Source organism: Abramis brama, assembly GCF_963993115.1.
Source record: "Abramis brama genome assembly, chromosome: 14".
In the NCBI taxonomy this organism is placed as follows: Eukaryota; Metazoa; Chordata; class Actinopteri; order Cypriniformes; family Leuciscidae; genus Abramis; species Abramis brama.
The window spans coordinates 38,198,502-38,211,601 of record NC_139976.1 but is presented as its reverse complement, the minus strand read 5'-3'; the positions used below and the strand labels follow the sequence as shown (position 1 = coordinate 38,211,601).

At 37.7% G+C, this 13,100-nt stretch overlaps 1 protein-coding gene across 1 annotated transcript in view; it reads right to left on the bottom strand.

Moving 5' to 3' along the window:
• Positions 1-2,956: 2,956 nt before the first annotated feature.
• bsk146 (brain specific kinase 146) overlaps positions 2,957-13,100 on the bottom strand; it is an 18,086-nt gene continuing 7,942 nt past the window's right edge. The window contains exons 2-4 of the mRNA XM_084134615.1: positions 9,697-9,895; positions 8,132-8,334; positions 2,957-5,796 (exon numbers count right to left, since the gene is read on the bottom strand). Coding sequence (XP_083990741.1) covers positions 5,002-5,796; positions 8,132-8,334; positions 9,697-9,868 — 1,170 coding nt within the window. The 5' untranslated portion in view covers positions 9,869-9,895 and the 3' untranslated portion in view covers positions 2,957-5,001. The remainder of the gene's footprint in view (positions 5,797-8,131; positions 8,335-9,696; positions 9,896-13,100) is intronic.

The following is a 13,100-nucleotide window of genomic DNA, read 5'->3' as shown; positions in this document are numbered from 1 at the left end:
CGAGCTCTAGTGCGCAAGAACGAGTCTATGATTGAACCTGGAAATAAAGCAAAATAACTGAGAAAAATGGGAAATAGTCCTCAGATGCCATGTTCATCATTTATAGCAAAACATCTCGCATTAACGATCTGAAACAGATTCATTAACAGTAGTTATTACTCCATAACCTGCGTGACATCATCAACCAACGCGTTTGAACGATCAATTTGCGACAGTATGGTTTCGGGAAACAGTCGAGACTAGCTAGTGGATTTCTTCAACGATGCACCGAACTACAGTAGTCCAGTCGTCTTATGAAAAAAGGTTGAACAAATTGCAACAGAAGCAAACTCAACTGATTTTGTATCCTCAATATGTCCCGAGTAAGGAAAAAAAGACCCAAAGAATCCCATTAGGGGAAAGTTTCGAAAAAGACCCAAATATAGTCTATTCATTCTTTTTCTCACGTGAATAGGGTAAAAATTTAAACCTTTAGATATCACCATGAACATTACTGAGTTGATTACTTACATCAAGACAATTGAATTCAGAGTGAATCCCCAGAAACAGTCCCACAGACCCAGCCCCAAACCCCATCTCTGCAATAATAATTAATAAAGGCTGGTTTAAAGTACTTCTTCCTGCCTCTATGTATTAATGCTCATTCAGACCTTAACATTAAGTATTTTACTGTTATGTGTCAACAAGATTCAAGAAGACATGTTCCCCTGGCTATAGGCCTACCCAATGTTTAGACCTGGTGTGTTATTTATGCAAATTAGCACAAACGTAATTAGATTATGCACCGTTTGTCGATGTTAACAAACAATTTGAAAAAAACTTGTAATACATTTTTTGTTTGTCTTGATGTAAGTAATCAACTCAGTAATGTTCATGGTGATATCTAAAGGCTAACATTTTTACCCTATTCACGTGAGAAAAAGAATGAATAGGCGATATTTGAGTCTTTTTCGAAACTTTCCCCTAATGGGATTCTTCTGGGCTTTTTTTCCTTACTCGGGACATATTGAGGATACAAAATCAGTTGAGTTTGCTTCTGTTGCAATTTGTCAAGGTTGACCCCCATTTTGGCTTAAAATGACTGGACTAGAAGTGAAGCACGAGTTACAGCGCTGTGGGAAACACACTCCTGATGCATAATCTTAAATCACTGTGTTCCCAGACGGCAAAATAGTGTCGGCCCACATCTGGGACTCACTGAATCCACATGTACCGGATCTGTGTTGCGTCTGGGTTTGACCAACGAGCGGTCAGATGTTTAAGCAGTTAGACGGCAAGTTCAACTTTTCCAATTCAATTTATACCCATTTATGTAACTAACTTTAAAAAGTCTTGAAGAAAAAAATTAATGACTAACTCTAGTCGACAACAACTAGTCTAATGCAACTGGCCACAGAGTCAACATGCACCAAATATTTTCTAAATGTCATAATAATTTGTTAACAAACAAGTATTCATTATCGAGCTCATTGTTTCTGCATTAAATTATTACATTGTTTAAATTAATACATTTTTAGCTAACTGTGATTTTGTATATGTACATTTCTGAAATACATAACTTAGACAGTTCCCTCTGATAACAGATCACTGTAAATTGTAATATGGACTCGTGTATTTTCTGTAAAGCTGCTTTGAAACGATGTGTATTGTGAATTTAATTTAACTAAATAACGATAAACAAACGTTCTATTAATCTTACCGGAAGAATGTTTTTTCGTAACTTTGAGAGAACGTTCTGAGAGGTCCTGTTAGCTGGGAACTTTTCATTAAGACTTCCCTTTCATCCTGACCCAGACATCAACAGTGTCTGCCCACATCTGGCTAACATCTGGCCCACATCTGGCCCGCATGGAATACACATGTACTGGATCGGGCTGACACTGCTGATGTCTGGGGATCTGAAAATGATGGGTTTCATTAGATGACAGCAGATGTGTTTCACACGCACAGGCTTTATCAGGTAGTTCTTGATCTCAGTAAGAAATAAACAACAACAACAACAACAACAACAGCAGCAGCAGCAGCAGCAGCATACAAACACGACAACAAAACGAACGCTTCATTTGGCTGGCTTGATGTTTTGCCCTAAGTCATCTACTAAAAATTTCACTCTGAAACATTTTGCAAGAAATTGTGACGGCAAAAAAAATTCACATTACATCAATTCTCACAAATCGTAAAACACTTGTTTTCAATGTTTTCATCAACGTCATGCAGTTATTATGTTTGCTCGCGCACATCTGCGCTCTTTGTTTTGCATTTCAGTTTAAACCAATGTAGAAAATATTTAAGATAGTACTTTAAGGGGAACACCAAACAAAAAAATGGTATAGTAGGCAAAAAAATATGTCTTTCCAACCTGTCAAATGGATTGATATTGTATGTTGTTCACCACTACAAACTAGTAGTTTTTTTTTGTTTGTTTTTTTTGCAACAGAAATATCATAAAGCAATCACAGCCAAACTCTGAGAAATACTCTAAAACATCTTGAATAAACGTCCATAATTTTCAATTAATGTTCGTCAAAGCAGCCGACCTTCAGCCACATAAAAAATAAGTTTGGCACAACTGTGCTAAAGTACTAAAATTAAATAAAAAATATTGATGTTTGTTCATCAACTTAAAAAATATATATTTCTGAATACTAGGAATCCTGATAAATTAAGAACAATTAATTAAAAACAACAGTCTACAAGTCAATTTATAAACACATGCAATATCTGCGACACGTTCAGTGTCATAAACCTCGAAAACCTTTCGTTTGTTGCACGTACTGAACATTAAGTAAATCAGGATTTAAATAACAAAACATCTAAATGGTACGCGGCAAATCTCGAACACACATTCATAAGTTCATCATCCGCTCTCATAAACGTCCCAGTTCTCACTGTTTGCTTGTTCACAGAAATTATATTGATGAATTCCTCACAAGAATGAAGATCCCAGATATTCTCCTTTCTTTTTTTTCTTTTTTTTTGCTTTATATATTGCTTTAGAGAGATTTGTGGGAAGCCCTCGTGTTTCTTCCCGAGCCGGAAGTGGATTCAAGCTTTCGATCCACTCGTTTATTGGTGAATTGCGCGGTATTTCACAGTTTCAGTGCAATGTTTCTTTGCAGGTTGTTTCTAAACATGCACATCTCTGTTAGGAATGTTAGTGGAGCGACCGGAGAATCAAACACCGAACACAAACTAAGGGTTCGTTTACACGACAATTTACTAAAAACGGAATTGTTTTTCTTCGCGTTTTTCTCGTACACATGATGACAACGTTGTCAAAACGATCCCGTTCACACGGATCCGTGAAAACGACTAACTTTTATTTAAAAACAGTGTCGTGTAAACAGCCCCTTAATTTGCCGCCTTCTTTTTTTGCGTTTAAAGATGCGCTCACGTTTATCGTTGTTCAGCGAATTTTCGCGGGCGAAATGCAGTCATTTCAAAAGGAATCACGTCATCGGGAATTTCGCGTGAGGGCGAACGATTTCGCTCATTGTCAAGTTTGTGACGTGATTTCGGCGTGTTAACGAACAGAAAGATGCTTGGTTTGAAAGAGACTTCTTTGTGAGCAGTTTCTGACGATAAACAACTGACATTTTCGCCCATTAAATTTTGCTGAATTAACGCTAATGTGACTGGAAGCCCGTTTACATCACGAAAGGAAAAAAATCTTTTGTAAATCATAATTAACATAAAATGCCAAACTTGCATACCAAGTCATAATTATGACACTACTTGAAATTATGACCTAAACAGTCGAAATTCTGACTTAAAAAGTCATCATTATGACATAAATCGACATAATGACATAATCCATAATTTTTACTTTTTATCTTATAATTATGACTTAGTCATAATTATACTAGTCATAATTATGACTTTGTATGTAATAATTTTGACTGTTAATTATGACATAAAAAGGCATAATTATGACATACTAATTCATAATTATGACATAAAAAGTCGAAATTATGACATTCTATGTAATAATTGACCAAGTGGAAATTCTGAAATAAAAAGTCAAAATTAAGACATTATTATGAGTTAAAATTCAGACATAAAAGGTCATAATTATGACAGCAAGTCGAAAATATGACATAAAGAACTGGTTTCACAGTCAGGGCTTAGATTAAGCCAGGATTAGGCCTAAATTCAATTAGGACATTTAAGTAGCTAAACTAGCCCTAGAAAAAAAACAACAACATTTCTTATGTGCATCTTGAGATGAAACAGTGGCACTGACATATTTTAATATATGCTTTCAGTTAAAACAGATCAAACATGCATTTTAGTCTGAGACTAGACTTAAGCCTCGTCTGTGAAACCAGAGGTAAAAGTCGCAATCATGACTAATTATGATGTCATCATTTTGACTTTTTAATTCATAATCTCAACCTTTTTAATATCATAATTATGATTAGTCATAATTATAACTGTCATCATTTTGACTTTAATCTCATAATTATGACTTAGTACATAATAAATTTGACTTTTTATGTCATAATTAATAGGGATGCATCGATATGAACATTTTGTCCGATACCGATAATTCTTCATATTTGAAAGCCAATAACCGATATATTGGCCGATAAATCTAAATCCAAATTTGTATATAATTGTTGAGAGCCTGATTACAAAAACAAAAGTCTCATCATGTCCCAAACACACAATTATAATAATGTTGTGATTGTGAAATATGAGTGATTCTGATCATATTTCAAGCAATTCAAACCCATCATGTTGAACAGTGGCAAGTGTCTCAGCTGAATGAGATAATACATTATTTATCAGCTTTAAAATCTCGGCCAAATTTTCTTATCAGGCCGATAACAATAAAAATGAACATATATCGGTGATAAATCGTGCATCCCTAATCATTAAGATTCACAAAAGCACGATTTTTTAACTGTGGCGTAAACGGGCTTCCATATACTAGCGCTCTATTGTACGCACGTCTCCGTTTCATTGGTGTGCGAGTGTCTTGCGTATGCGAATGCCTGTTCACACACAGATCTCGATGGGCGTGGTGACGAGGATCCGGCTGCTCGGCGGACTGTCTCGGGCCGCGCGCTCGAAGCTGTTAGTGGACGAGACGGAGCTGTTCGTGGACACCGATGTGAAGAGGTGAGCCGATCCCGACTCCACACCGATGCTCTTCGAAGCCTTCGGAGACAAGCTCTGCTTCTTCATGCGGTCCGCGAGCAGCTCCTCCTCCTCGGATGAAGAGTTCTGCGCCGTCTGATGATGGTTTTCGCCGCTTTTCCCGTCCAGCATCCAACGGTGCCCGAAATGCGCGAATACTTCCTTAACGGAGCATCGGCGTTCCTGCTCCAACGCCAGGAGCTTTCTGAACATGCGAAGGGCTTCGTCTGTGAAACGACGCCACTGAGACGGCACCGAATTTGTTCGCCGTCTCTGCCAGCGCACAAACTCCTCGTAGAACGAGTCGGGAGGCATGGCCTTTTCCCACGGGAAGTTCCCGGTGAGCATGCAGAAGAGCAGCACTCCGAAGGCCCACACGTCTGTGCTGTAGTCCACGCTGAAGCCCTCATGCTTCGACGAGTCGCAGAGCTCCGGCGCCGTGTACGGGATGGTGCCGCTCACGCGCTTCACCGGAGAACCGGAACGCCGAGTCATGCCGAAGTCCGAGAGCTTGACTTTACGACACTCCTTGTCGAAGATTAGGATGTTCTCGGGCTTGATGTCTCTGTGCACCAGCTTCTTGGAGTGGAGATAGTCCAGAGCGATGGCCACCTGATGGACACACCGCTTCGCCACCGGCTCCGGGAGACCCACCTGTGCACACACACATTCAGTTCACGCTTATTTGAAGAGCGCTTTTCACAATACACATCATTTCACAGCAGCTTTACAGAAAATCATGAGTCCATATTACAATTTACAGTGATCTGTTATCAGAGGGAACTGTCTAAGTTATGTATTTCAGAAATGTACATATACAAAATCACAGTTAGCGAAAAAATTATGTAATAATTTAAGGCAGAAACACTGAGCTCATTGAAGTAATGAATACTTATTTGTTAACAAACAAGCAATAATCAGAGTAATAATCAATAATGGGAGTGATTCGTTGCCGGGATTCCATTACCACAACATATCTTTATTTTATTTTATTACACTCTATTTTAGAGTTTTCTATATTCCCCTGGACACGGGCTAATAATCGGGGGCTCGTCCGGGATCACACAACAAAGGGGCTGTGTACACCTGGCCACTTCATGCGTTTTCTCAGATCGGATCTCTATCTGATTTATCAAAACGATTCCATTTACACCTGGTCACATAAATGTGTTTTTGCGAAACTGATTTAAATCCGATCTTCAATTCCCGCGCTATATGCAGATTTAATGGAGTGCACGTCACCGAAAGCAACAGATATGAGCTGCATTTTATTGATCATCAGCTAAAATTTCAAAATCAAAGATCGCAATAAGAGAGAGCGGCAACAGCTCTGGTAAGATCATTTCGTTTCTTTACTTTTAATGATGATTGTGTGTTAAGCGTCTGCGACTTACTTTCACTTTGATTTGCGATAGTTTGCACGTTGTCTTGATGACTAGATGCTCAGCTGCTCATCTGCGGTGATGCGTGTTCCAGTAGCGTCGTCATATCTGGCTATAACATTACATAAGCCTATAACGCGCTCTCACACGTTTATTTTTTGGCATTTTTGGGAGGAGTACAATTTACATATATGTGGTTTCAACAACCAGATGCATTTACACTTGTCCAGTTTGGTCTGGAATGCATCTCAGACCTCCTCCTGAAGTGGTTTGAGCGATCGGATTCGAATCCGCCTCGAATGTGTTTCGGAGGACATTTACACCTGGTCTCTTCACGATCGGATAGCTATCCCATCTACCCCACGCATGAAGTGGCCAGGTGTAAACAGCCCCAATAAGGGAGAGAAAAAGACAGGTCGTAACACACCGACACAACAAGGATCATCACCGTCATTTAATTTAACATTCAACAATATTATTGATCTCCTGCATTGACTCCATTATATGAGAACTGAGCTGAGCTGGACGATGACATCACGGTTTCTCCAGAGCGGCTTTATATATAAATTAACTAAATTAATAACTTTTTTACAACAGAAATGAAGCATCACTGAACTTACTTAAGCTGGACTGTGACGCTACTTCCTTCTGGACACAATCTTTGTTGCGTTATTTTCCTGTTATCTCTGTAAAGCTGCTTTGAAACACTCTGTGTTGTTAATGACAGGACAGATGCAGCTTCGGCTCTTGTGTTCGCAGTGTCATTTTATTGGTATCAGTCTATAGTATTCTGATTGGTTGAAGTAATTGGTTAAATTGAAGTATTTGACTTACAAAGACAACACCAGGCGCGTTTCCATTACAGATTTGCGCAAAACTTTTGCGATTTTTTTCTAAATATCGATAAAAAACGATTGCGAAATGACGGTGTTTCCATTAACCGATGTCATGCGACTAAAACGTCATTTTTTCCTCTCGCGATAATCATTCCAAAAATCATGGCAATGGATGTTGGTAGGTTTATATATATCACAGCCACGTACCGCACTAGACATTATTATTATTAATGGAAGGAAACGTAGGCGTGTTATCCAAGCATTAATGGCAAGGAAACGACCCTTATACTGTGAGCGGCACATATGAGGAGTTTCTGGGTGTTTCTCCCTCATTTCTGCTTCGAGGTCTTGATTGTGGCATTTATTTGAGGTTTAGAATCCATTATTCCTGTAATTATTTTGTCTTTTATGAATTTAATAAAGAACTCTGTCTCGTCTTCTGTCCAAACACACCGCGTCATCTACGTCAGCTGACCTGTAAATGCGCAAAAACTGTTTCCATTGCAGTTTTGCGAAATATTCCTTTTTCGAATTGCCAGAAAAACCACCTCATGCGAGCGGAAAAACTTTTTTGCGATAAATGGGAGTTTTTGCGAAATTGACGTGTTTCCATTAAGCGTATTTTCAATTTGCGCAATTTGAAGGGTAATGGAAACGCGGCTACAGACACATTTAAGGTAATTGCCCATACAAAGGTGAAAAAATCCCCTGGAAAAGCCCCTGATTTAGTGAGAACTGCTGCTTTATTGATTGTCAGATGACTCTGATTACCTGTGGAGGAATGATATCGAACAGATCTCCGGACGGCGCGTATTCCTGCGCAAAAACATAGTACTCCTCCGTTTCAAACGCAATGCCAAAAATGTTGATGACGAAGGGACATGGAGAGAGATAGAGGGAGATGCTGTACTCTCTCAGGAAACTCTTCAGCTTGGTCGTCTTCTTCTTCAGGAACTTCAGAGCCATCTTGGCTCCTGCAGATGGAGGAGAGAAAGACATGCCAATTAAAGCTTTGTTGGTTTATGGCAGTCGTGCTCAGATTACTGCTCCTGCTATAAACCTTACAGCACAAAGAACACAAATGCTTTTACAATTAGGCCATGAGACTGAAAACCATTACTTTACAATGCACATTAATAATCAATGACAAAAATAAATACACAAATATCTTTTTCATCTGACATCATTTCTGAATATTTCATCAAGTTGGTTTGGAATGGTGTTATTTTATAATAATATTGTGAGTTAGATTTTATTTTTGTATTTTCATTTTTCATTTTACGTTGACTAATTTTGTTGTGTGTGTTTGTCATTTTCATTCATTTTATTTTTTTTATTTTTGACTGTATGACTATAGCCTACAGTCACTTGTTTTGTTTCCGACTGAATCAGTGTTTTGAATGAATTGGTTGAGTAAATGATTCAATGAAATTGTTTATTTCCCAAATGAATCAATGCTTTTGAATGATCTTAAATTGAATGATTCAATGACTCACGTTTCATTTTCTGAATGAATATGTGTTTTCTAAAAGGATTGGTTGAATGAATGATTCAGTGACTTATTCATAAAGTCATCTATTGCCACCTACTGGAGTAATGATGTTTATGAAGTTGCTTTAAGATGTTTATTAATGCTTTCCTGTAGTTCAAACAGTAGAGCGCTTGCAACGGGTTCGGTTCCCAGGGAAAGCAAGAGCTGATAAGAATGTAAATGTGTAGCTTGAAATGCAATGCAAGTCGCTTCAGATAAAAGCTTCTGCCAAATGCATAAATGTAAATTAAGTTATATTTTTATTTTTTTTATTTTAGTACATTTGATATTATTTCAGTTAACGTCCCCCTGTGGTCAATAATTTTATCCCTTAAAACATCTTTTAACACCAAAATTACATATTTAAACGTTTTTTCCTTGAAAAATATTCTTCATGCCTTAAAATATCTTGAATGTAACTCGACACCCTTGTCTCATTTAGTATGCGTGGTTCTATGAATATGCAAATGAGCCCCGCCTCCACTCACTCACTCAGCTCAGAGATCCACTGGTTGACGATCACACGTTGATCTGATTGGTTACAAGGTAGTTTGTGACGTCAGAAACACCAGCGATTTCAAAGCGTGTTTTTGAGACTGTCTTTGGTTCACTGCAGTTTTAAGGAGGAAATACTCAGCAATGGAGTCGACTTATGAATTTACACATGGTTTGTCTTAAAGCACATTAAAAACACCACATAGACACATAAACAACATTAAAAGACTTGATTTTCACCACAGGGGGACTTTATTTGAAGTTTTGAAAGCAGTGGACGATAATAACCCAGGTTTGCACTGTGCCGTACCTCTGATCTTATGGATGACGAGGTCCACCTTCCCATAAGTCCCCTTGCCGAGCTCTCGTATGACTTCATAGTATTTATTGACCTCGACCTTCTCCAGGTTTTGAGCGGCGAAGATCTGCAGCTCCTCGAGGATATCGACGGACACACGAGGGACGACGGGAGAAGAGCTCATTCTGACGGGGGAACAGCTGACGAAAACCTGCGACACAAACAAGCAAACGCATGTCAGTGTGAGGCCGAGGACTGAGACACACACTCGAGGACTGAGACACACACTCGAGGACTGAGACACACACTCGCGACGGCTTCACGCTCCGCTCTGCCGCAGGGAATGTAATTATCCTGCAGAGAAGAGACAGGGATTTCACTTCCCCTGATCTAACCTGCTAATCTCACCAGTTTCACGTCTCAGGAGTCCAGCTCTGCGCTTATGCAATATTATAATCGTCTGGTCCTTACTGGGTCTGTCTTGAATATTTATAATTTCGTAAAATTTTAACGAAGTGATTGGCCTGACCTGCTTTTGTAGAAGTAAGATGGTCAAATAAGTTCAAATAAGTTTTGAAATTGAAAAAATAAGTTCTAGAAGTTCTCAGGGTGTCTATAGATATAAACAAGTTACATTTAAAGAGCTTTTTAATGTCACCTTGTATGAAATTTAAGACCAAACCTGTGATGGAAATACACATTATATTACACGCATGTGTAATATTTAATGTTTACTGTAAAAAGAAAACAAAATATCATTGCTGTCATAAATGCTATTTATTATTATGATATACAGTGAAGTTTTCATATCAGCAGATAATATCCCATACAAAAGATCCCACAAAAGCACGGCATCACTGAGATTTTTGGTTGTGTAAACCGTTTATTCTGAAGAAATATTTTTTATCAGTCTATAAGCTTTTATATACTTAAATCTGCATGTTTTAGATTTTTACCCTAGGCCGTTCTTTACCTTTATACAGGCCTTATTATTTAACCTTATTAAATGTATGCATCATCTTTCATGTCATATTCTTACATTTGATAAATGAATTCAATATGCACTACAGGGCTGTTGTCAATTATATTAAATAACGTACACTGCAAAATTACAATTGCAATAAATAATGTTATGAGATTAATATTTTAAAGACATTTTGGAATATACAAATAAGAAATGTTGGAAAAATGCATACTTTTAAAAAAAGAACTAAACCACCAGTAGGTGGCGGCAAGTCAATTACTGAGTGAATCATTGAGTCATTGAATCATTCATTCAACCGATTCATTTGAAACGCTGAATTATTCAGTAACAAAACAAGACACGCTGCTGCTTTGAGAAACGCAATAGTTCTGTCTGATCTTTGTTTGGAACTATTTTCATTGGAAAAACAGAACAAAAACAATATTTTTAGTAATTTAATATTAACTACTTGTTTATTGAACTAAAAATTATGAGTATTAATTGTATTGTGAGTATTTGATGAGTAATTAATAATGAGTAACTTACATTTTAAACAAAATATAGCCAGTTACTTTTGTCTATTTGTGGTGTTTTCAACAAATTGGTTGAATTAATGATTCAATGACTCGCTCATTTGTTTTATTCCCAGATCAATCACTGTTTTTGAACAAATCAGTTGAATAAATGATTCAATGACCGAATAAATCAGTCTTTGGAATGATTTGGTTGAGAGAAAGATTCAATGACTCAGTCACTTTTTTATTCCTGAATGAATCAGTGTTTTTGAACAAATCAGTTGAATAAATGATTCAATGACTAAATAAACCAGTCTTTTGATTGAATTGGTTGAGAGAATGATTCGATGACTCAGTCACTTGATTCATTCCGGAATGAATCAGTGTTTTTGAACAAATCAGTTGAATGAATTGGTGTGTTCGACTTACAGCGGCGCTGATGTTTGCAGTATGACATTAAAGTACCGCGAGAGCGATTCGAAAGCATAAGGAGCCGTTGTATTTTTTTTATTTTAATAGACAAAGATTTCCACCAAATGTGGCCTTTATTGTTAATCTTTGTTTGATTATTGGGAAAAACCATATACATAAACAAAAATGGGCTAAAGGAAAACCCAACTTTTTGTTATCTCAGATAGATATGAAAAATTATAGCTTATTGAGCTCCTACTTATGTTGAAAAATAGTAAAGCAAAACGCACTAGATCTCTATGGGAAGCTTTTATGATATTTATATGATGATCTCATACCTGTTCCTTTTTCTGTTTATATTATTTTCTTTCTTTTTTCCCCCTTTCTTTTTACTTGTATTATTATTTTTTATATCATACTGTATATTTTCTTTTACTATTTGTTGTCTATCTATATTTGTTAAAAAATGGTATACTATGTGTTTGACTATGTTTATTATTTGTAATTTGATTGGCATTTAATAATAATAATTTAAAAAAAAAACATACTTTCATATCATACACTGATCAAGTCGAACACACCTAACAATTTAATGATTCAATCACTTGTTTTTGAATTAATCAGTTGAGTGACTGTTTCAATGACTCACTCATAAAAGTAATTTGTCGCCACCTACTGGAGTAATGCTGTGTACTAACTACACGCGGCGCGCCACCGCGACACACGATAAAAGGTTGTTTTCCATGTTAATCGAGTGTTTGTCCTAACCAGCCGCGGCGGCGACACGCAACGATTCTATTTTAGAAACGGTTTCTATTTTTCTGTGACGTCGCGCTGGAACAACAAACACAAAGTGTGGCGATGATAATCTCAGGGACTGTTTATGTGCTTTATTTAATGTTAAAAGCGTGTAATGTGACTCTGAATATCATTTAGTGCTCCAGCTTTGAAGCTGTAAAAGCAACAATGGATAATTCACCTCAGATCTTCAAATTAAACAAATAGAAACAAGAACGTTCAAACTGTGAACAAACAGTGTATTCTTTGACAAAGATTGTTTTAGTAACTCAGCCTATGTATTTTAATAATGTTTAAATGGTGTAATATTTGTGAGTTTGATTATGGAGCTACTTATCCATTTTCTTGCGAGTGCCGTCAAGATTACTCTCTGGTGCTGCGAGACTCCGCCCACACGCTGTTCTGATTGACTGACTCCGCCCACACACTGTTCTGATTGGCTGACTCCGCCCACACGCTATTCTGATTGGCTGACTCCGCCCACACGCTGTTCTGATTGGCTGGCTCTGCCCACACACTTCTGATTGACTGACTCCGCCCACATGCTGTTCTGATTGGCTGACTCCGCCCACACGCTGTTCTGATTGGCTGACTCCGCCCACACACTTCTGATTGACTGACTCCGCCCACATGCTGTTCTGATTGGCTGGCTCTGCCCACACACTTCTGATTGACTGACTCCGCCCACACACTGTTCTGATTGGCTGACTCCGCCCACACGCTGTTCT